Source organism: Urocampus carinirostris, chromosome 18, assembly GCF_059441175.1.
Source record: "Urocampus carinirostris isolate Australia breed hairy pipefish chromosome 18, RoL_Ucar_1.0, whole genome shotgun sequence".
Taxonomy (NCBI): domain Eukaryota; kingdom Metazoa; phylum Chordata; class Actinopteri; order Syngnathiformes; family Syngnathidae; genus Urocampus; species Urocampus carinirostris.
The window spans coordinates 11,273,090-11,297,771 of NC_142366.1; the positions used below are offsets into that span (position 1 = coordinate 11,273,090).

The following is a 24,682-nucleotide window of genomic DNA, read 5'->3' on the forward strand; positions in this document are numbered from 1 at the left end:
CGGAGTTTGTATGTTCTCCCCGTGCTTGCGTGGGTTTCCTCCGGGCAATCCGGTTTCCTCCCACATTCCAAAAACATGCATTTCAGGTGAATTGGCTGGTCCAAATTGTCCCTAGGTGTAAATGAGCGAATGAGTTGTCTGTCCCTGTGTGCCCTGCGATTGGCTGGCAACCAGTTCAGGGTGTCCCCTGCCCACTGCCCGGAGATGGCTGGGATGGGCTCCAGCCCCCCCGCGACCCTAATGAGGATAAGCGGTACGGCTGATGAGATGAGATGAGATAAACTAAAGATCGAAAAATAAACTGGAAAACTCACAGTCAAAATAAGACTTTAATCAGATTATTGCGCACATTTACACGGATTTACATCATCTGAATACCAGCAAGTCAGTTTCCGATCCAAATATTGCCTGCATGTAAATGTACCCAGAGATATTCCAGGAACTAACACAAAATACCCTACTAAATACTTGAGCATCCACCCAGGCGTTACAAAAAGCAGATCGGCTTGGAATGGCTTCTGAGTGCGCTAACCCGTTGGATTTATATGTTTTGGTCATGAAACAACAGTAATCAAAACAAATGTAAACCTTTGGGGGCCTGAGCATATGGAATGATTCCGGAGAAGGGGACTCTTTTTCTCTCTGACTGGTCTAAAATGAAGGAGAAGCATCATATAAACAGGATGACATGGGTTATTATTTCAGATAAAGACTTCGAGCAACACAAGGGGGAAAAGAAAAAAAGCGAGAGTTCCTCAGGGGCTTATTTTTTGGGAAGTAGGAGGAACGCATGCAGGACTGCCGAAGACCCCGAGGGTTCGTTTCACAAAGGAGGTTTAGTGAGAACCTGGTGTTTTTTAACCCTGAAACGAGGGAAACGCTGAGTTTTTGTTTCAAGAAGCAGGGTAAATCAAACTCGAGAACGGATGACTTATAGTTTCATAAAGAAAATAAGCTTGGTCAGTTACCTTAGTAAAAGTGTCTTGGGAACTAACCTGCTTGGTAGCAAGTTTTTCCTCAATGAACCTCATTTTTTTGGCTCTGTCTGTCTGCATTCCTTTCTTTCTTTTTCTCTTTTACTCTTTCTCATTTTCTTTATTTCTTGTATCTGTCTTTTTTCTGTGAGTCTCCCTTTTTATCTTTTTCTGTCTTTATTTTTCTCACTATTTTACTTTCTTTCATTTTCTTTGTCTCATTTGTTTTCTTTCTTTATTTGTCTCTCTTTTTCTGTCTCACTTTATCATCCCCTTTCTTTTTCTCTGTGTCTCTCTTTCCTTCCCTTGCTTGCTCTCTTTTTCTCTATCATTGTGTGTTTTCATACCTTTATATGATCTCTTCCTTTTTTTCGATGGTCAGAAAGTCTCTTCCTCTTCTTTTCTCCTTGTTCACTTTTCTGCATGTCTTTCGTGGGTTCCATTGTGAATGATAGTTCTTTGTATAGTCTGTGGTTTGCAATAATCTGTTGTCTGTGCAGCCCTTTGAGACTCTTTGTGATTAAGGGCTATACAAATAAACATGACTTGGCTTGACTATCTCCTTCTTTTCTCTCTTTCTCTATTTTTTTCTTTCTTTCAGTCTTTTTTTTCATTTAAATGTCATGTCCAGGGCTCCATCTAATCTTTCTGATTCTGGAAGAGTAAAAAACAATGCACCCGGCTTCCCTTTTGCAATGTAGACTCATCAAATCGGGGCTTTCACCATGCACTGGTGATCCAGTTAAATCTAAACACAGACTTGAATGAACTCAGTGAAATATGCTCACTGGGACCGAAAACTCAGTGTTTTCTATCTCAGAAGTCAGAGTTAGATTCAGCACTTGTTGAACCTCCTTAGTGAAATCCCCCAGGAAAGACAGAAAACAAGGAACGACAAAAACACATAAAGCTGACGATACAATCATGATGGCACAACACATAAAATGCATTTCAATATATACTTGCCGCTCATAAGCATCCATTGCACTGTTGACTTTTATAGGGTTGTGATTTAAAGTATTCATGATAAAAATGAATTGGAAAAAATAAAAAATCGTATTAGTCCTTACCAAGTCCCTGGTGTGTTTACACAGAGCCATATCAGGGTCCAGTTTCTCCAGGACAAAGTAGTTCTTTTCTTTTAACTCTTTTCTTAAAACTGAGCCCTTGACCAGGTAGATATGCGCCATGTAAGGAATGTTCCACACGCCCCTGGAAAAAACCCGAAATAAATGAGGCAGTGGTCTCGCTAGTGCCACTCAAATAAATGTTAATGGCGGTCATCTGGTCCTTTCTTTTAATCCACAAGACACATGTTTGAAATATATTGTTTTCGTTTACATTTCTGTGGCATTGCTGCCCCTTAGCCTTTATATATATCAGATTATTTTTAGACATGTACCGTTTTCACTTACATAAATGGATGGTTACACACTTACACTCTTTTTCTCTGCACAATATCAACAAAATCTTCCGAGCGGGCGTAATAACCATCCAGACTCAAAGCTCCCCAGAAGTTGGACCACAGCTTGTTGTGACGAGTGACAAGAGGACCGATCATCTTCCTGCATGAATAGAAGAGGTGAAGTAGCTATACATCCATTTTGCCTGTTGATACAGCATGTTTTTGGGCATCTCAGTTAAATATACAAAGTAGAAGTAGATCTACTCCTGCCGCATCATACAGGGCAGGGCAACTGTATGATGCGGCAAGGGTAAACCAGTGAAAGCTGTCGGGCCCTGCTGTTGAACTGTAGAGTGTGGTGTGTCACCCTGACCCAAGGGACATGGTCACTTTCTTGTGTCCCGTTTCATCTGGAGGGACAAAAGCATGACCAACTTGGGTGCCAAGGTGCTTATCTTGTTTAGGTGGTTGGGCATTTGGGTTGGCCATGGTCAATTTTTTTGTGTTTTTTGGTACTTTTTTACTTTTTTCTTTTCTTTGTTTTTGTCTATGTGTTTGTCTTGCTGTTGGTCACCCCTCTCGAGGGATATGACCAGGCTAGGTAGGTAGATAGATAGATAGATAGATAGATAGATAGATAGATAGATAGATAGATAGATAGATAGATAGATAGATAGATAGATAGATAGATAGATAGATAGATAGATAGATAGATAGATAGATAGATAGATAGATAGATAGATAGATAGATAGATAGATAGATAGATAGATAGATAGATAGATAGATAGATAGATAGATAGATAGATAGATAGATAGATAGATAGATAGATAGATAGATAGATAGATAGATAGATAGATAGATAGATAGATAGATAGATAGATAGATAGATAGATAGATAGTCAAGTCAAGTCAAGTCATTTTTATTTGTATAGCCCGAAATCACGAAGAGTCTCAAAGGGCTTCACAGATTATTACACTATATTACACAGACTATTTTTCAGCCGACGAGAAGAGTAGGTTATTCATATGCTATGGAGTAGAAGTGAGTTTTAAGCTTAGGTTTAAACATTTCAACTGAGGTTGCAGATCGGATCTCAGGGGGAAGAGCATTCCACAACACCGGTGCCCGGATGGAGAACGCTCTGGAACCAGCAGAACACTTCTTTGCTCTTGGGATCACCAGAAGATAGATAGATAGATAGATAGATAGATACATAGATAGATAGATAGATAGATAGATAGATAGATAGATAGATAGATAGATAGATAGATAGATAGATAGATAGATAGATAGATAGATAGATAGATAGATAGATAGATAGATAGATAGATAGATAGATAGATAGATAGATAGATAGATAGATAGATAGATAGATAGATAGATAGATAGATAGATAGATAGATAGATAGATAGAAGTAGATCACCTCAGAGAGAAACGTGATTAAATTATTACTGTTGTTCTCATACATTTTTGAATGTGAAAACTACGTATTTGCTATCATTTATTGAAATTAAAACTGTTATTGTGTCACTACTAGATAGAGGTAAGATCTTGGGCCGGATCATTAAATCAGGCCGGGCCGGGCTTCTCTCTTGCCGTTTTTATGTATTTGTATGTATTTATTTTTTCTTTGTGAAGGATTTGGACAACATGCGCCTACTTTCACTCAAGTAATTATTTGAATGACTACTTTTTACTTCTACTTTGGTGATATTATTCTGAAGTAACTGTACTTTTGCTTGTAGTAACGCACTTTAGCGCTGCACCTTAGCGCCGTTCGTACTTCAAACTGCACATTTTCAGCGACCAAGCCCGAAGTGAACCCGATGCTCCATTTCGGCACTGCGCGTACTTAAGCCGAAGAAGGCACTTGGATGATGAGGTGCACACTTTGGCGCCGAAGTACGTATGGAGACGAAATGCAGCTTCGAGTTTACTTCAGGCCCGGTGCCTCAAAATGAGTCAATTGGTCGGATTCGAGCTGATTCACGCTTTCATACCCGCAGGCCGGGTCGGCTGGATTTTATTAGGCTTGATCTTACATCTGCTACAATATTATTACTATGTTACTAATATGTAAAAACATACTGAGTGTTATGACTTACCAAAAAGCTTTGTTGTAGAAAAACATGCACCACATGATATTAAACTTGCATAAGTGTTTGCTTAATTATTTGTATTCAGTTTTATTGAGAATTGTTTATGTATGCAAAGTACTCAGATCATGTTAATGACTTGTTTTGCTTTTGTCCATTGTTTATGTGTTCAAATACCCTACAATTCCATTGATGAATTTATTCTGTTTTTAATATTGGACACCTGCAAAGAAGTTTGCCAGTTTGATGTTGTTGTTTCTATTTTGCCTATTACTGTGTACTGTTGTTCATTGGTTGGACTATAATTGACTGTTTACTAGATCCAAGTCACTATCGATAAATCATGTTGGTGTTTTTTGATAACCACATCCTTTGGAGAGAATCTGCTATTTTAACCTAGGAGAATATACCAAAAGAAAGGGATCGGGGCTGGCCTTTGAGAACAGGTTGGGATGTATTATCTGAGGTTTGTGCTCTTCCCTGATCTCCTTCCAAGTTCAAAATCCATTGATGTCTTCTCTCATTATTTTGAGTGTCTAGTAAACTGTATTCTTAGCTCCCATTTACATAACTGATTTGCGGGCTTTTCAATATATCTTTTCAAGTAATTTTAAGAAAGAAAAAAAAGAAAAAAACTATCATGAATGTTTTATAGCATATGACATAAACCTGAAAAATAATAATAATAATCAAACCGTGACTCATATTATTAGTCTAGCTGGTATTCTACTTATGCCGGATTTTTTTTCGGCAACCAGACAGCCAGCAGAGAATTCCCACACTACCTTGAAATAACCCAGAAATACTGTCGCTCTGCATGCGAATTTAAACTACAGCCACAGGGACTCGATGAAGTCTGTGGGATACTTTCTTTATTTTTTATGGGCTGCAGAAAAGAGACAGCAGTTTAGCGTGTTTGTTTTTTTGCGTAATGCAAAGTGGCACTCAGGGGTTAGCGCTCTCCGTTTGCACGCGGTCGGCAAAAACAGGAAGCTGGCTCCGTTTATTTTTAAACCTACAGTCGCTCCATTGCAATGCGCCTGGTGTTACCACAATAATTTCGACAGACTCCAGGATAGAACGCCAATGGTTCGACAGTCTAGAGAAATGATTCACAACAAATTCAACTGTTAAAATCTTAAATTTAACAAATTCAAAACTCTCCATCACTGAATCACAACAAACCCGACAGTCTCAATAACTGAATTACAGCCAAATTGACAGTCTCAAGAACTGAATGGCAACAAATTTGACTATTTAAGAACTTAAAACTGACAAATTCAACACTCTCAATAACCAAATCCCAACAAATTTGACAGTGTTGATGACTGAATGCTAACAAATCTGTCAGTCTCAAGAACTGAACCCCAAACAAATTGGCAGTCTCAAAAACTCAATCACAAAAAAATTTACTGTTTAATAATTTAAAACCAACCAATTCTACACTCTCAATAAATGAATCCCAACAAATTTGACAGCCTCAATAACTTAATCCCAACAAAAATCGACAGGCCCAAGAACTGAATCACAAAAAATTTGACTGTTTATGAACTTAAAATCAACAAATTCAACACTCTCAATAACTGAAACCCAACAAATTTGAACGTTAAGAGAAGTGAATTACAACCAATTCCACAGTCTCGATAACTTAATCCAACAAATTAGACTGTTTCAGAACTTAAAACCAAACAAATTCAACAATCTCAAGAAGAAAATCCCCAAATATTTGACACTCTCAAGAACTAATGGTAAAAAAAGAAATCAACAGTCTCGATAACTTAAACCCAAGTTCTTGTAGATAACCCTAGTTCACCTGTTCTGCTCAATGAGGAGCTTAAGAGTCTGCGGGTTGGTCAGCATCACGTCGGCGTCGATGCTGAAGTAGAAGTCGCAGGTGCTATCCTGGCGGCATAGATCCCTAAAGCAACAAGCAGTTCAAACTTATTGTTGAAAAACATAGTTTCAAATCAAGAGTTTTAATCAATTTTCTTAGTAATCTCCAATTATGCATGGACAATGTTATTGAAGAAATAGTTGACATTTAACTTGAATTTGGATTAACAATACCAGAAAGTGCAGTTTTACCCCAAACATATAAACAATACAGATTGCTTTTTTTCAGTTTCCCAAAATATCAAATCACATTTTTGGAAACAATATCATGATTTGGATTCAACCACTAAAAGAAAATAAATCTGCTTTTTTAAGGAAATATATTTACTTTGTGAAAATAATTTGATTTAAATTAAGAATTTGTTGTTTAATCAAAGTTGAAATGGATAAATATAAGGAATTAATGCATAAGCAATAACATTAGCAGCTATTGGAGGCTTTCACAATGCTGTTTTTACTCTTTAAACTTCATAACACAGGCCTTAGCTTTGTTAATGAGGCTAGCGGCTACGTTAGCGAAAAATATGAGTAAATCCAGGCAGAGACTGGAATATCCCTCAAGACAATTCAACAATCTTTCAATTTTTTAAAATTATCATCTCGGAAAAGTTGTTCACAATTTATTAATGTCCTATTGAAACCTTTATATATTTTCACTATCCTTCAGATTTTCACTTCATATTTTATATTATACTATGATATTTATGAACATATTTCACCTTTACACCAAAGTAATTAAAATGGCATTATAGGTCCATCCTCAAATTATCGAAGAAAAAGAATACTGTTAATACTTATATAAAAATCTACATTTTGTATTAAACAGAATGGGATATGGCTTTAACATAAAACGTGGAAAAGTGTACATTTTTATCATTCAATTCTTACATACATGGCCATGTTTCTTGCCTCTCCTTGGCTGAGGTTTTCTTCTGGTCCTACGACTTTTAAACTACTGAATACGTTTCCGTGTTCCTCCCAAAATTTCTGCAAGTGCCTTTCATGGTAGACCTCCTAAAATGTGACAGATGTGAAAAGATTAGAAGGAATACAAAAGAGAGTTCTGAATGAAAATACTCACATTATTGTGGATGAAAACCTTGAGTTTGTCTTTCGGGTAGTCCAATGACGTCAAACGTTTGAAGAATTCGGGAAGAAACGGCGCCGGATGCTCAATGAAAACTCCGACAAGCACATTAGGGTACTCCTGTTGAAATGGGACATACCAAAACATTGCACTAAAGCGGAGTTCTTTATTTGGAATTAATCATGAAACTGTTTGACACCTCACATTAGCTTTGTTTATAAATGAAGTTGTGACGGATTTTAGGTTTACTCTAATGTCGTTTTGCTGACGTGATATAGAAACACTGGGTGTCATTTGTACTTCATGAATAAAATTAAGTGTGGAAATCTCCAAAGAAAACCTTTAACTCGTGTGTGCTTTTCTATCACACGTCGTTATGTATTTAGTAACTCGATACTCAGGAGAAACCCTGTAAACACAGTGAGAAATTTAAATTAAAGAGAAAAAGGCTTCGCTGCAGACACAAAGTTTACCCTGGACTGGAACTCCCTTTGACCAGTACACAGCGAGGATGAAAAGGCTTGCAAACATCTAATTTGAAGGTTTGAAGCACGGTCTTGATAATTCTGCCAAATTTGGGGGAAAAATGGCCTTAAGGAGACAAGCGTCTGCAGCGTTTTTGCTCAAAAAAAATAAAAGTGCTGTAATGTGGTTGCCTAGCTTGTTATTGTCTTAGACAGTAAAATTATATATAAGAATGCAACCTTCCCCATGTATTTGTGATGTCCCAAAATATATTTGAACAAATCCTGTCAGTTTAATGTTTAAAATTGTTAAAAAAAATCATTTTTCCAGACAATTAGAAGCTTTTTAGAATTTTTTTTGCCCAGTCTTATATAAAAATAGGTTAAACGTCAGCCATTTTCTAAGAAGTGCTTAATAATCTTTCTATACAAGTCTCTACACACGTATTCTCGCGGTTTGAGGAGCCTCTAAACTAGGGGTGTCATACAGGCGGCCCGCGGGCAGGATCAGGCCCGCTCGGGGATTGAATCCGGCCCGCGAGACAACGCTCAGAGAAGCGCAAGAGAAAAACGAGTAGCAGGTTGAAATATGTCCACTTGGTGTTGCCAAAGCCAGGTGCAAAGACGCTGTACTTGTATTTCTTTCTCTCTCTGTCGCTCTCACTCTTTTTTCTCCCCTTTTCTCTCACTTTGTGTCTCTCTCTCTTTCACTCTCTGTGTCTCTTTCACTCTTTGTGTCTCTCTTTCTCTTTCTTTGTTTCTCTTTATTTCTTTCTCGCTGTGTGTCTTTTTACCTTCTTTTCCTCTCTCTCCCTTCTTTCATTTTCTCTCTCTTTTGTCTTTCTGTCTCGATCTCTCTTACTTTCCCCTTCTCTCTTTCTCTCCTTTCTTTCTATTTCTCTTTGGATTTCTTTCTTTTTCTCTCTTTCTTTCCCCTTCTCTCACTCTTTCTCTTTTTCTCTCTTTTGTTTCTTATGTTCTCTCTCTCTTTTTTTATCTCTTGCTCTCTTTCTCTTATTTCTTTCATTCTCTTTTTCTTTCTCTCTAATCTTCTAGCCCGGCTCCGAGAGAATGTTTGTTCTATCGTGAGCTCTCTAGTTAAAATGAATTTGACACCCCTGCTGTAAACCTTATTGCATTGTACAAATGATTTTGGGTAATAATATATTGCTTGATAATAGATTTCTGCTTGAAATGATCATATTCACAAATTTTAGCAGTAAACTCAATCATTTATATAACATTTAAATAGAAGTAAGTATAGTAAAGACACTTTTCATTACTTCAACTAGTATATTTAAAAACTATTAAAATAAGTAGAAAATATGTGAAAAAGACATTGGAAAGACAACAAGTCTTTCTTTGGTTGAAAAGTTTTTGAGGGGTACATTCAGACCAGAATAGACAAAGAAAAGACAAACTCGTTTATTTTAGGACTAAATTTGGTCCATGTTGGCTGGTATGAAAAAAAAAACAATTTAGGACATCTATTTTTTTTGGACTGTATGTTTTGGACTGCATGTCTAAGACAGACCAATCCAGTTTTAGCCCAAAGTCTGGAATCCAAAAGGCATTTTGGTGCATTGTGGGTCTTCACAATTAAGCATTTCTCCTGTAGTTAAAGGCACCAAGCAGACACCACCAGTAACTCGAAATATTTTCAAGTTCCTGCCATTCCAATCCTGCACTATAGGTTGCCGCTCTTGGCTGAACTCAGTGACACATTTTCCGCATGGACACAGTAACTGAAGATTGTGGCTAAAAAAATTATACAGAGAAGGCCACAAAAAGGAAGGCAGGTCGGCAGTAACACCCCTTTAAATGAGCCCTTCAGAAAACCACAGAAGCCATATCCTGGACCACAGCGGTGCCAGGCTTTCTCTTATTTTGGCACCAATACTCTTCTTAAAGGAATCCAAAAGCTCCAGTAGGTATATAACCCATTATTTTCGCTAAGGGGTGTGGTTGGCAGTAACAATCAGTCTAATCTGTGGAACTTGGACAATCAAGGACTTACTAAAACTGTCTAAAGTCTAGACAGTTGCTGATCCTTCATCGATTCCCGAGATGTTTTAAAGATAAACTTTCCACTTAAGCAGGGGTCAGCAACCCAAAATGTTAAAAAAAGCCATGTTGGACTAAAAATCCAAAAACAAAATTGTCTGGAGTCACCAAAAAATATAAAGCTTTCTATGAGCCTTTAATAAATGCAACACGTGCTCTGTTCATCTACTGTATTTTAGCAAGCCTACTTTCAAAATGACTACGTTAAATGTATCGTATTGTGTGAAGAATGATGCACCACATGACTACTCTATTGTAGGATACCTCCTCAAGATGAATGTATGAAGAAGGCACAGCGTCTTTCATTTTTCTGATAAAATTAAGAAAATGCAATAAAGAAATCCAATTTTTGATTTAGGATTGATTGAGGATTCAGAAAAACAACAAAATAGAACGTGAATAACGTGCCCCTTATCTGGGCAACAAGGAGAGTGTAATAAAATGTAGCATGCATTTATAAAATAAAATAAGGCAAAGAAAATAAAGGTAAAGTAAATAAAATCACATTAACGCAATTTAAGTTTGTTTTCAGTGAAACTGTCAAACAAGTCAGTGCATGGGTGAAACAGAAGCAGCCTCTTCTCCCTCTCTTTGATACTGAAAGCAGCCATCCTCAGGCCGTTGTACCAAAACGTAAATACAATCCCCAAGCGTCATTCAAAATGTATACTTGAGAGAAATCAGAAATCACTGAATAAAAACAGCTACTTATTTACTAAAACAATTCTTATGACAGGATTGTGCTTTTACCCAATTAATGTGACTTGTGTATTGAAATTAGAATTGAGTAGAATTACACTTTGCCGTTGCAAAGAGACCGGACAGAAGAGGAGAGGAGAGACCGGAGAGAAGAAAACAAGCGAAGGAGATAATTTCCTTCTCTTCACATAGTTCGGTAGTAACACCCGGAGTTGAATTGTACTACCGTAAACTCCGGACTATAAGCCGCTACTTTTTTCCCAAACTTTCAACCCTGCGGCTTATTCAGTGATGCGGCCAATTTATGTAATTTTTCTAATTTTTCTAACGGCTGCCAGCGGCGCTCGAGTACTAGAGGTAAGATTTAGACTGCACCTTTTTAGCTTGTGCACAAATTAAATTAGCGTGGACATATCTTCATCATGCAAATTGCAAAAAGTAAGGCACATGACGCAACATTCAAGCTAATCGCAATCAGGCAGTCCGATATAGAAGGAAACAGCTATCGCGCGCAAACTTTATCTAGCGAGCCTGATGCTAGCGAGTTTCTGAGTAAGGGAGCATGGGACGGCGTCCATATGACAAAGTCTCTTTCCCAGACAATAGGAAGATGACTTTGATGACGTCAGCTATAAGGAAGAAGATGAGGACGGCTTACCGTGCTCACTTCAAGTACGGCATGTTTTTTTAACAGAGCTGTTTGCTGTGTTGCGAGCGTGTTTCTAGTAGCGTTTTGCTACCCTTCACAGGCACGGTTTGGGATGAAAGTTATAATATTATTTTAAAGCTTTGAAAACTCTCTCGGTGTACCGTCTTTCTTTGTAAATATGTGTAACCATGTATAATATGTATTTGCAACTGTATATTTTTGTAATGTATTTATTTTAGAAACTTATTTTGATATATTTTGTACGCGCAAATGAGAAAGAAGGGGCGGGGCAAACGAGGGCTGACGGGAAGTGGAGTAAAGGTGAGACGTGTTTGTGGATGCGGATATATATTTTTCCCACCCTTACCCTTGGAAATATACACCTTTTTCCTTGGATTACTTTCAACGGGCACCTGGACTCTGCAGGTCTGCATTAAATTTTAAGTCCGGTATCATTTTCTGTTCATTTTGACGGCTGTGTTTCTTGGACTGTATCGGGTATGGGTTAATTTCGTGTTTGTATTGCGTTTTTTCAATGTGGGCGCATACGGCTAATATACAGGTGCGGCTTGTGTATGTACAAAATCGGTTTTCCCCCCGAAATGTGGTGGGTACGGCTTATAATCAGGTGCGCTCTATAGTCCGAAATTTACCGTATATTATTCTTCTATGAAGGAAAAATAGGACTTACGTCCAACTGAGTCAAGTCCACGACATCATCATCACAGTGGCTGCAGCCGTTTTCGTAGTTCCATGCGTTTGGCACATAGTTGGCTAAGTAGTTCAAATACATCTGCAGGGAGAGAATGGAGTGATGTTTGTAGACTGGGGTTTTGTAGACCGATCTACTGTTGAATCACAGAGCTAGTACTGTTTGGAGGAACATGTATTTGTACAGGCTGCCATATAGTGACCACATACAGTATGTCAAAAGTACAACAGTACAGTATTACCTATTTTTCACAAACAATCCTGAAAACTTTCGAAAGTAAACGTTTTTTTTGTTTGTTTCTATCCCGATAATGTGTTTTACATTTTAAGCGGGAAGACATTTTTTGGCACAACACGGCAAGGTTGAAATTATCAACACAGGCATTGAGCACCCTATTGCTTTTTAGTTTGAAAATAACATGTGAAATGAAATACTGCAAATCACCTTCAAAAACTCCATCCATCCATCCATCCATTAGCTGCGCTGCTTATCCTCAGTAGGGTCGCGGGGGTGCTGGAGCCCATCCCAGCTATCTCCGGGCAGTGGGCTGGTTGCCAGCCAGTCGCAGGGCACACAGAGAGAGACAACACACTCGCTCATTCACACCTAGGGACAATTTGGACCGGCCAATTAACCTGACATGCATGTTTTTGAAATATGGGAGGAAACCGGAGTGCCCGAAAGCACAGGGGAGAGCGTGCAAGCTGGTAGCTGTATTTGAACCCATTACCTCAGATCTGTGCCACGCACACACTAACCACTGCGCCGCCGTGCCGCCCCCTTTTAGAACTCAATGATATGAAAAATGTATTACTAAGTAGCATCAGAGTGTAAGTCACACTCGGTATGTTATTACTATGCTATTACCAAGTTAACTATTGGAAGTAGGGTTGATAAACTCAGTCAATGACTAAAATAATCATTTTGCCAGAAAATCACAATGACCAAGCACTGGTGAGCTATTTTCAAAACAGGTCCATGGCACCTCAGCAGTCCTTAGAGGGCAGCATGGGGCCCGTGGGCACCACTTTGGAGTCCCCTGATCTATTGCGATCTACCATTTTGTTTTGTTTTTTTGCAGTTGTTTACTTAGCAGTTTTCTTTTATCTTTTTTACAAGAAATTGATTGACAAATGCAAGAAACTGTTATTCCAGGGACTGAGTCTTTGTGGTCTAGTCTAAGATCTAGATCTTCCCTCGAATGAGTAACAGTTTGAGTCATTATTAACACCAGAATGCATATGTACTAAGTAAGTGTGAAACTCATTAAAAAAACCGACAGGCTCAGTGTAAATGACATCATTTTTGATTGGATTACTGAACCCAGTTCCTCTACTTTGAAGCACGACTGCAGAAGGAACGAGAGTAATGTGTTGCTCACTTTGGTATTCGCGTTTCCATGGACAACCACTGGCAGGGAGTCGTACGCTGTGTTTCGGACTCTCACGCGGTTGGTTCCAAATTTCAGGAGCACTTCATCTGCCAAAGTGGAAAAACATGATATGTCGGAGAAGGCAATGGAAATTGACATAACGGGTGGGCAAGAACGGCAGTGTTTTATTACTTTGAAGATAAAGACAAATCACTGGATTAATGTACAAAACAGTTTTTCAGATTAAAGAGAAAAATATTTCAATCTTGAAATCATTCAACAGGAGAGGAAATAAAGGAACGGGAAATTCTCACCGATTGCCCCATTCAGATTCTGGAAAATCTGGCACTTGTGGTCCAGTGTCATGTTGAGAGATTCCTAACAGACATGGAATATGTTGAGTCTTATTGAAATGGCATTTTCATAAGGCGACAGATGAAAAACATACTCTTTGGATTGGATCGACAAATATTTTGGTATAGAAAAGCTGGTCATCGTCGTTGTCGTGAAGATTCCACTGCGAAACGATTCGGTTTATGTATGGGGCATACCCCATTATCCCTGTAAGTGAAGACAATTCTGAGTACACAATTATATGTAGATATATTTGTAAAAAGCAGTTTGTGTCAGTATATTTTTAGCCACTTTTCCAGACATTCTTAGCTCCCCCAAAAATCTCAACATAACTCAATGTATGATTTGACTGTCTGACTGAGTCTATGGGACGTTGTGTGCTATTAAAACACATTTAAATGTATGTTTTCTCGTTTTTACGGCTTTCAGCACTGCTGTCTGTTTGTATACCTCAAGGTCGCCGACCACACAGACTAATTGCGAGGTTGAGACTATCAGTTACGAGAAAGAGCCTCAAATTACTGTTTGCAAGTTGACAGATTAAAGTAGAAGTAAAGTAAAGTTGTTTTATTGGCAGGTGGATGTATAGTCTGTTCCAAAACAATAGCCAGAAACCTACAAAAGGATTACCTACTGGGACGATTCTTTTCATGTTGGCATCGTTTGATCTACTTATAGTTAGACCCCCCCCCCACACGAACAGATTGAAATCATTATTATTTTATTGTTCAAAAAAAATTGAAAAAGCGCATCTCCACAAACTTAATCTGAAAGTCCTATGATTAGACTCAAATGTGGAAGTAGTCGCTTTGGCAATAGCCATTAGAATTCTACCTTACGGAATAAATAAATGCGAAGAATGCAGCATGATGGAATCCAAGTACAGCCCCACAGTGGGTCGGGGATATTGAGAATTAAAAGGAGCCTGTGATCAAAGTGAAGCGGATAGTCTCCCCAATAGGCTGGCAAAGCATGTTGCTAACCACAAGAAAAAACTGTCATTATGTGTCCTGGAAACCAGGTAGAAATCAGAAAACGGGACAGTAGGACTTCAATAAGCTTATTTCTCTCAACCTTTTTTAAAAGATTAAAACATATTCCATCGAGTAGCTCTAACCGATACCTCACTATATAACCCAAAGTGGGTCTAAAATAGACCTATATGCTAGAACGAATTTGATCTAACTTTCTCTGTGGTACCTGTACAAAATCATCATTTTTTTCGGTTTGTTCTTAAAGAAATACAAAACTATGGTGGGTGACCCAAAAATTATAACATATTTGGGTTGTTTAGAACAAATCGAACACATTTTCAAAGTAATTATGTACAGTATAATGTGACACCAAATCATGTTTCTTTCAACAACAACAAAAACTAGAGCTTGTTTTGTTTTTACATTCCAAAACAAATTGAACAACATTTTTGTTTAAAACATTATGATTTTTTTATTCTTTTATTTTGTATAAAATAATAAATTAAACCAAGTGTTAATGGGTCCACTTTTGACCCACATTGGGTTATTTTTGTTCTTAGATTGAAGCCTTTTCAATTTCATTTTTAAAGCAAAAGAAAGATTTGTTTTATTGTTTGTTTTATTATATATATATATACATGTATTATTATTTTTTATTTTTTTATTTTTTTTATTTTTATTTTTTTGTATCAAAATGAATAGATTTACCGGTCCACTTTCGACCCAAATTTGGCTATTTTTTTTCTGAAACCTTTTGACTACAAAACTTATTTTATGTACAATTTTTAACAATCATTATTAACATCATATTTTAATTGTATTTTATTTGAACATTATTTGTTAGTATTTCCATTTGAGGGCAGCACGGCGGCGCAGTGGTTAGCGCGTGTGTGGCACAGTTCTAAGGTCTTGGGAACCTCCTGTGAGGGTTCAAATCCAGCTACCGGACTTACTGTGCGGAGTTTGTATGTTCTCCCCGTGCTTGCGTGGGTTTCCTCCGGGCACTCCAGTTTCCTCCCACATTCCAAAGACATGCATTTCAGGTGGATTGGCCGGTCCAAATTGTCCCTAGGTGTGAATGAGCGAGCGAGTTGTCTGTCCCTGTGTGCCCTGCGATTGGCTGGCAACCAGTTCAGGGTGTCCCCTGCCCACTGCCCGATGATTGCTGGGATGGGCTCCAGCACCCCCGCGACCCCACTGAGGATAAGCGGTGCAGATAATGGATGGATGGATGAATTATATACATAATATGCAGATGAGATGAGATTTCCATTTGACAGGCACTGCAGAAAAAGCATATCAATAATACATTTTTACCTTCAATTCTCTCGTTCTCAATCCAAAGAATGAGAAAAAGTGTCAGTCTGCCTATTTATTTTAAAAGGAGCTATAATAACATACGTTTTGTGGTTTCATGTTTAAAAAGTGTCTGCGGCATTCCTTTGTGCCATTAAAAGTATATTATATTTAATCAGTATGTGGGGTCTATAGAAAAGATTGAAAGTGTTTTGGAAGTGAGGCAAACAAGCATAAATGCGAAGCAATGCAAATTCCGAGCATTTTTAGGATGCTTTATTCACCAACCTCCTGAGTTGAGGTAGCGCTTGCCACTGCGGACCGACGGGTATTTGTCAGCCAGTCGCTTATCCGGCCATATCAGCCCCTCCGCGGCAAACACCACTTTGTGATTGGCTAGCTGAAATTTCCTGAGAATCTCCTCCGCTCCCCCAGCGAAGATAAGATCATAGCTGGGACAGGAAAAGCCGAAAATGAGACACAACAGAAGAATATTTTGCCATTTGGAGTCAGTCCGTCATGACTTGGACAGCTTCCAGGGGTATAGGAATCTTTTCTTTTTTTAACGTCATTCCTCATGTTAGCGAACATTCTTTCGTCTACCTTTTTGCAAAACCATGTTAATGCTTGTCTGTTTACTCACTAGGGAGCTCACTTTGTTTCCAACGACAAAGCAAGCAAGGAACCAAACCTTTTTATTGGTGTTTCATTTATTTTAGCTAATTTTTGGTTTCATCAAAAAAATGATGAAGGGATCCTCAAAATATTGAAAAAAAGGAAAAAAGGGGGATTTTGTAAGTAGCTTTTAGCAGAAAAACAGTAAGAACCCTGTTATAGATTATTGTCGGGAAACACAACCTTCAGGTCTTTCCCTGGTTAGGTAGATTTATTCTTACTTAGAATAAAACAGAAAACATACGGTAAAGAAAAATGTTGCAAAACATACTCAGCACGAACCCTCAGTTACATTTTATGATAACATTTTAAACTTGGAAAGAACTACTTGTAATAATGAGAATGACCTAATACATATGTTTTTATCAGTTTTTTTGCAGATGTGAAAAATGCCCGGGTAAAATGACTGGATTACCATTGAATCAACATCCATTTTAATTTCTTTTTTTTTTGTTTAACTGAAATTAATCAGAATATTCAAAATGTTTTGGAAGTAGCTAAAAGTAGTCAAAGGTGGTAAAGACATTGCCACGAGTTTTGACAATGTCACATAGAATGACCTAATGCAAAATTCTGTTTCGAGTTTATTTTGCAGATGTTGAAAGGTCTGGGTAGAATGACTCAACTACCGTTGAATTGTCATTCGTTTTAGTTTGTTTTTGGTTGAATTGAAGAATGTACAGAGAGTCTTGAAAATCTTTTTGGAAAAAGCTTGCATGCTGAAACTATTTGAGCACCCCTGTTATAGACAATTGTCAGGAGAAGCAATATTCACGTCTTTTCCTGGTTTGGTTATTCTAATCTAAAATGACACAGAAAACAACCAATAGAGAAAAATGTTGCGAAACATTCTCAGTTCACAACTCGGTTCCAGTAACTCATAACATTTGAACTCGGAAAGAACTAGCTCTGACAATATGACATGAAATGATCTAATGCAAAACCCCAATTTGAATCTATTTAGCAGATGTTGAAACGTCTGGGTAGAATGACTCAACTACCATTGAATCATCATTTGTTTTAGTTAGTGTTTGGTTTAATTGAATAATGTACACAGAATCTTGAAAATATTTTTTTTAAAAAGCATGACGCTGAAAAAGTGTGAGCAAATCTTCGTTTATTTCAGTTTTCCATCCATCTTTTTTCTATGCCGCTTATCCTCAGTAGGGTCGCTCTAACCCATCCCAGCCTATCCCAGCCATCTTTGGACAGTAGGTAGGAGACACCCTGAAATGGTTGCCAGAAATTCACAGGACTTGTTTTAGTTCGTTTTTGATTTAATTAAAGGATAAGGAAATAAGTAGATATTTTGCTTGTTTTTGTGATAGGTTAATCATTTGGACTTGCATACTTTGTAAATACCCTGCATTCTGAAAAGGTATGAGCATCTACGAGTCATTCTGCTTGTTTGAATATTGGGAATCTCAATTAAGTATTCTGTGTTAAACATGGGAAAGGTACGTCTAGAAAATTAAGTCAACCTGAAAAAAGCTATGACGAATTATTTTATTTTTAGTTTTTTTTCAGTTGGTTCGCGACTTTATTTTAAACATGAGCCGTCTTTCACAGTAATTATTCAGGTGTTACATATAATATCACTTTCCCCTCGATAGACTATATTTGTCTTATGAAAATATTATCTCAGACCACGCTGACATGGTTTAGTGAACTCATAAATAAACTCGTCTCATAATAACACCTATAATGGAATTTACAAACATCTGCTAGAACATCTCTATCAAAAGATCCTTTTCATTTAACTTTAATGTCTGTTGGATTGTAGGGACAGATTTACTGTGGAAGTTGAACAAAAATAGGTTCCTGATTTAAAAATATCACTTACCTATCAACAAAAAGGACTATAAGGTCCTCCTGGGCAGCTAGATCTTCCATGGCCTCTTTCAGTAGTCTGACTTTTTGTCCTCCACCAATAGAGCGACCAACATCACCTCCCTTCCATTCTTCTCCCATTCCCAACACCTGAGATATAAAACAAACATGAATCCAATTATTTTTCAACCAGAATGAATTAGTTGATATTTGCTCCGGGCTCTCTCACCTTCACAGTGTAGTTGAAATACTTTGCAGATCGCATAAATCGGAAAAAGCCATCTGTTTTCTCTGTTGCAACGGTTAGCACCAGCAAATTTTCTGGATGATTAAGAAAAAAAACATCAGTCAGCTAATTTTATACTCAGAAAGTTAAACGCAGTTTGGCCGTATTCTCCAAAGTTGTCAAATCAAAGCTACAATTCTTGCTTTTGCTTTATTTTTTTCTTCGATAATTGTCATTGAGTTTGATGTGATTGCATGTTTCAATCCAAAGAACTCCCACAAACCACTGCTCACATTTCACACGGTATGCTGAAATTCGAGGTTGAGGAAGGGAGAAAGAGAATATAAATTATCGAGACTGAAGAATTAGCCTACACCCAGTCTGTTGTTCTTTGAATATTTTTGTTTTAGAACACAGCAAATTAATTTCCACTGTGTTATGAACTGCGTTACTTGAAAGAGAGAACGTATTTAAAATTAGCAGGGCCACAGATAGAAACCAAAACCTCTCAAGTATGCGAAACATAAAATTAAATCATTCGACTGTGAAGCTGAAATGCAAACAGGAACAATGTCCTTGTATTTTCGTCAGTTAAATCTTGAATCGAAATAAAACGTGTCCAGCCGACATCCAATAATTCCGCCGACAGTAGTAGTCTCATACTGTTTCCTGCTATTCTGTCTTGAAATCCTATTTGGTACAGACTAGGAACAAGTTCTGGTCCTACATTTACTGGCATTAGATGACAATAGAGTTTTATAGACTAGCCTTATGGAATCAAGGGCAAATCTGTGAAGGCTGTAAAATGATGTAGAAAGGTAATATTCTCATATGCATCTGGAAAATATATGTTTCTGGCTATACTGCTAAACTGTAAGAAATATGATATATGATATAATGCATCAGCCAAGAAAAGATCTTAAACTTATTTTTAGGGCTATTACTGCAACTCGTAACTAGGTTACAGAAAATGTACATTCTTGCAGATCTTGTAATCCTTTGAATCGAAGTGTACTTTCGCATGCTGTTAGTAGTCCGATTGGAAGCAGACTATTGCCAGTTTTTGGAGTATGTAAACACTAACAATAATTTCGATCAAGGTCCAAATCCATCGGCAAGTTCTGTGATTCATTTTAATTTCCTATTTCTCTTGCCCCAAAGCACTATGGGGCTTGTAGCAGAGACAACGGACCCATGCAAAATCAGTTTTACTCGCTAAAAAGCCTCAGGTATTTTGATAGATTTCTCCGAGATATTGTTTATTTTATTTTATGGTCACACAGTTTAATCCATCTATATATAGTGAAAGTCTATGATTTTGGCTAGACACATACTAGCACAATGTGTAAACAGATGGAATGCAGCAATGGAGCACAGTTTTCGTCCAGTGTTTCTCAACTAGTGGGCTGTGACCCAAAAGTGGATCACGGACCGTTTTTCAGTGGGTTGCGGGCCTTTACCTTGACAAACTAATGCTGAGAAAAAGAAAAATGAAGGGTCAATTACATTCCTTAACAGAAGATGGCGATACTGCCCTGCTCAATCTTTTCTTCCTGTTCAGTCAATTGGCTCATTTGAGAGAGACCGCATCTCAATTCATTGTGATTTTGTCGGTTTCATTTCTTTTTTTTATCCATAATAAAATTGCCCAGAATTTGTGATAAGGTGAAGAAAAAGTGGAAAACCGTGACAACAATATTTGAGTCGAAAAAGGAAACTATTTCAAAATTCAGAAATCGGTGTACATGTGTCTACCATTGAAGCGCTGCTGGAAGGTAGAGTAAATTTTTTAAAAATGTTATATTTTTAGCGTTTTACCGGTAGATTATTGTTTTTAACTATATAATCAAACAGTTATCAATGTTTAGGTAAATGTTATATTAAAATTTTAAATTCCTTTTAGTATGTGGCTATTTTCAAGCAGTTTTAGGGAATCGCTCATATGCAATGAATGTCAAGACCAGAACGGAAGTAGGACCCAGATGCGTAACATTAATCACAAGTTTATTGAGGTATAGAGAAAAGGCAGCGCCCGCGATCCGGTGCTCGCTGGACGCAGGAAGCAAGCCGCTCACAGAATCGGAACGTGTTCCGAATGCGGAAGTGAATCTTCTGGAGCGGGAGGTCGTAGTGCAGTAGACGGAAAAACAGGTCGTTAGCCGGGACTGGAGAGCAGAACGTGGTCGGGGTCAAACAACGGGTCGTAGCCGGAGACAAACAGGAAAATCAGGAACAGGCGGGTGGTAAACGGGTGAAAAAACGGGACCAACGGGAGTCAAAAATGCTCGCCTTGTGCATACAGAGGTTCTCTGACGGACCGACAACAGGCGAGTGAAAGGACAGCGTTTAAGTAGGACGGGGAACCAATCAGGAAGCCAGCAGCGGCTGGCGCCAAATGAACGGGAACGGGTGAATGTAATCGGTCATCATGACAATGAAGGCTTAGATGCAAGTATATATGGTTCTTAAAATCGTTTTGCACTATTCTTTCATTTGAGAAGTGGAATTTTTTCTTGATTTGGGTCGCAGCTTGTCTTTAGGGTGGAATGGCGGGTCCTGAAGTCAGACCAGTTGAAAACCAGTGCTTTAGTTAAGGTGAAAAGTTCAATAAGGAAACAATGTCTATTTGTGAAGCAACAGTACTCCTGTTTTGCAATTGTAATCAGAACTCTCATAAACGCCATGTATACTCATTTGTTCCTAGGCATAGCCATTCTTTCAAATTGGTACTTAAATCCTATTTTTCGTTACCAATCCAATTATTGCCAGCATGTAAACACAGTCAATGTTTATGTCCACTTAATACTGTGTTTGCTCGTTTTTTTACTAGTTGGTCACTGGTGGCACTATGTCCTTTCTTCAAATATAAAAGAACAGCAGGTGTTTTCCTTAAAAAAACAGCTGCTTGCTGTGACAGAAAAACACCATTAGCTCAACGCAAAGAATGATCCACTGAGTAAATTTGAAGATCAGGCAGATAAATAATTAGTTTCAATTGACACAGGTGCAAGACGATAAACACGAACTGACCCACTATTCAGAGTTGAAGACCCAGGAAAAAAAAAAATTGGGTTTGTTCCCAGAAGATGTTCAGATCAAGATGTTTGGACTACTCCGTAACATGGTCTGGTAATGTCATTACAAGCAGATAAGTCAGCTGAACTGAAATAAAAAAGGAATCGATGGCCAGGATTTGTAGTTCACAATGATCATTGTTTTTTAGTAGCTTACCGAAAATAAACTGAACAATAATGTCATGTATCATATGTTGTCCTAACAATTTCGTCTAGTCATTACTCCAACATGTGCATTTCTTCAGTTTTTTTGTAATGTAATCTCGAAGGTCAACCTGCTTGTCCACTCTGTTCTAGGGCGTAAACAAGCAACCAAACAGCAGATAGAACACAGTCATTTCTTTTCTCCTTTACTAAACTTGCAAAAAATGAATTCTTACAAGTTTTGATTTTTTTTTTCTATAGAAAATTAGAATAAGCAAAACACTTTTATATTGCACATTCTCATTGATGTTATTTATTTTAAGAAATATTTTCCACGTCGATAAGAAAAATGTTGTTTAACAAAAAGTGTACAATATTTATGGCTGCTAGTGTTGGCAAAAAACCCTAAATTCAGTATAAAAAACATCGATTTGAATAATGGTCGAAAATATATGACCTATAAGACCTATTTTAATTTCTATAAATATTCATAGGCCTAGTAATTCATTATGGATTTTACATTGCGGAATCTATACTTAGTAGTCGCTGCCATGTTTGTCAGGCATCTTGTTTTCAGTTGGCACTGGTTTTCGTTTGGAATGGACAATACAGTGTCATCTAGTGGTCAAATATTACACAATGTATCTTTAAAACAAGCAAAGGGTCAGCTATATAAGATAAATTTCCTTATTTTAGGTATACATTTGCTTATTCTAGATCAGCAACATGTTCCGCCAATGGGGTAAGATGTTATTTATTGTACATACAGTTTCTGGTGTTTATTTATCATAAATGATTTTTTTCAGCATATATATAATAATAATAATAATAATAATTTCCTTGTATTGTCATTCTGTGTAACAATGTACACAGAACGAAATGTCGATTGCATCTGACCCGATGCAGCCGCAGCCAAGAGAGGGCGCCGCCGACCACTTTTTAAGTCTTAGGAATGACTCGGCCGGGGCGCGAACCCGAACCTCCCAGTCTCAAAGCGGGCGCCTTACCATCTAGGCTACTGAGATATATATATATATATATATATATATATATATATATATATATATATATATATATATATATATATATATATATATATATATATATATATATATATATATATATATATATATATATATATATATATATATATATATATATATCTCATCTCATCTCATTAGCTACACCGCTTATCCTCAGTAGGGTCGCGGGGGTGCTGGAGCCCATCCCAGCAATCATCGGGCAGTGGGCAGGGGACACCCTGAACTGGTTGCCAGCCAATCGCAGGGCACACTGGGACAGACAACTCACTCACTCATTCACACCTAGGGACAATTTGGACCGGCCAATTCACCTGACATGCATGTTTTCGGAATGTGGGAGGAAACCGGAGTGCCCGGAGGAAACCCACGCAAGCACGGGGAGAACATACAAACTCAGCACAGGAACGGCAAAAATGATGTTGGCAAACTGTTTGGATTTATTTTCATTTTGTTTCTGTCGCATTTTATGTTAGTTTTGCCGGAGATCAAAGAGATTAAAGCCAGGAGAGAAAGGTTACCACGTGTTGTGAGTCATTATTTTATTCATATCTAGTTTCTTTTGTCTTTTATTAGCATATTTGGTTTTGGAGTAATCCAAAAGTAATTGAAAGTAATCAAGTTAAAGTAACCCTACCCAAACATATATATATATATATATATATATATATATATATATATATATATATATATATATATATATATATATATATATATATATATATATATATATATATATATATATATATATATATTTTTTTTTTTTTTATTTTAGTCTTTTATTTATTTTTACATGCATTATTTTATTACATTTTGAATAATTTTGTATTTTTTTGTATTTATTTTCAATTTTTTTTTTCATTTTTGTTTATGTGCTTTTTATTTTGTATCACTTTGTTCAAATGTTTGTATTCATATATATGTAAGATTTTTTTAAACTATTTAATTAAAAATAAGAATAAAACAACGAAAAGCATATGTAAATATCGGTCTTTCTTAATTAAGCACAATGCTAACTCTTCACTGAAATTAACTATACTCTTAACTGATACTTGAAGCAACATAGCCTTTTAAGCATTAAAAAATATGTAGTATGGGAACTTCTACTAGAACAACAAATGAGAATGAAATATCATTTCATTTTAAAGCTGTGACATGTTACTATGTATTTATAACAAATCTGCTATCCAAGTCAAAAGCCCCTTGACATATACTCCTTGAAACTTCCATGTGTTTGTAATTATGTGGCGTAACAACGGCAGGACCGGAGGCAGATTGCAGAGTGCTGTGACATTGTTTTCGTTGTCCACTCGATAAAAATAATGTTTGCTTTGTAATCAAGACGCTTTTTGCAATTAATGGAACAACGGTGAGTCCGTGAAACAGAAGCAATGGGATAGAATTGCAGGGGAAGTGGTAATAATGGAGAGTGTGATTCTGTCAATTCTAAAAATCACTGTTGACAAACTTGCATCCAGGAAACGTCAATGTTGTGAGCTAAGGGACGTCAACAGAGTAGAAATTAGATCGATTTTCAAACTTCAACTTGGAGGGATTGTAATGTCCATAGAAGATTTAATCACCTCTTTATTTTTAATGATATCGTTGAATGGTTATAGCAATATTCATTAGCGAGGGTAAAAATTCGTG

The 24,682-nt window shown here is 37.2% G+C and overlaps 1 protein-coding gene across 1 annotated transcript in view; it reads right to left on the reverse strand.

The window, feature by feature from the left end:
* plod2 (procollagen-lysine, 2-oxoglutarate 5-dioxygenase 2) overlaps positions 1–24,682 on the reverse strand; it is a 39,305-nt gene that overhangs the window by 7,188 nt on the left and 7,435 nt on the right. The window contains exons 2-14 of the mRNA XM_088322047.1: positions 18,778–18,869; positions 18,562–18,698; positions 16,332–16,495; positions 13,868–13,980; positions 13,734–13,797; positions 13,429–13,526; positions 12,027–12,128; positions 7,454–7,579; positions 7,265–7,386; positions 6,293–6,397; positions 2,414–2,539; positions 2,045–2,186; positions 589–651 (exon numbers count right to left, since the gene is read on the reverse strand). Coding sequence (XP_088178173.1) covers positions 589–651; positions 2,045–2,186; positions 2,414–2,539; positions 6,293–6,397; positions 7,265–7,386; positions 7,454–7,579; positions 12,027–12,128; positions 13,429–13,526; positions 13,734–13,797; positions 13,868–13,980; positions 16,332–16,495; positions 18,562–18,698; positions 18,778–18,869 — 1,454 coding nt within the window. The remainder of the gene's footprint in view (positions 1–588; positions 652–2,044; positions 2,187–2,413; positions 2,540–6,292; positions 6,398–7,264; positions 7,387–7,453; positions 7,580–12,026; positions 12,129–13,428; positions 13,527–13,733; positions 13,798–13,867; positions 13,981–16,331; positions 16,496–18,561; positions 18,699–18,777; positions 18,870–24,682) is intronic.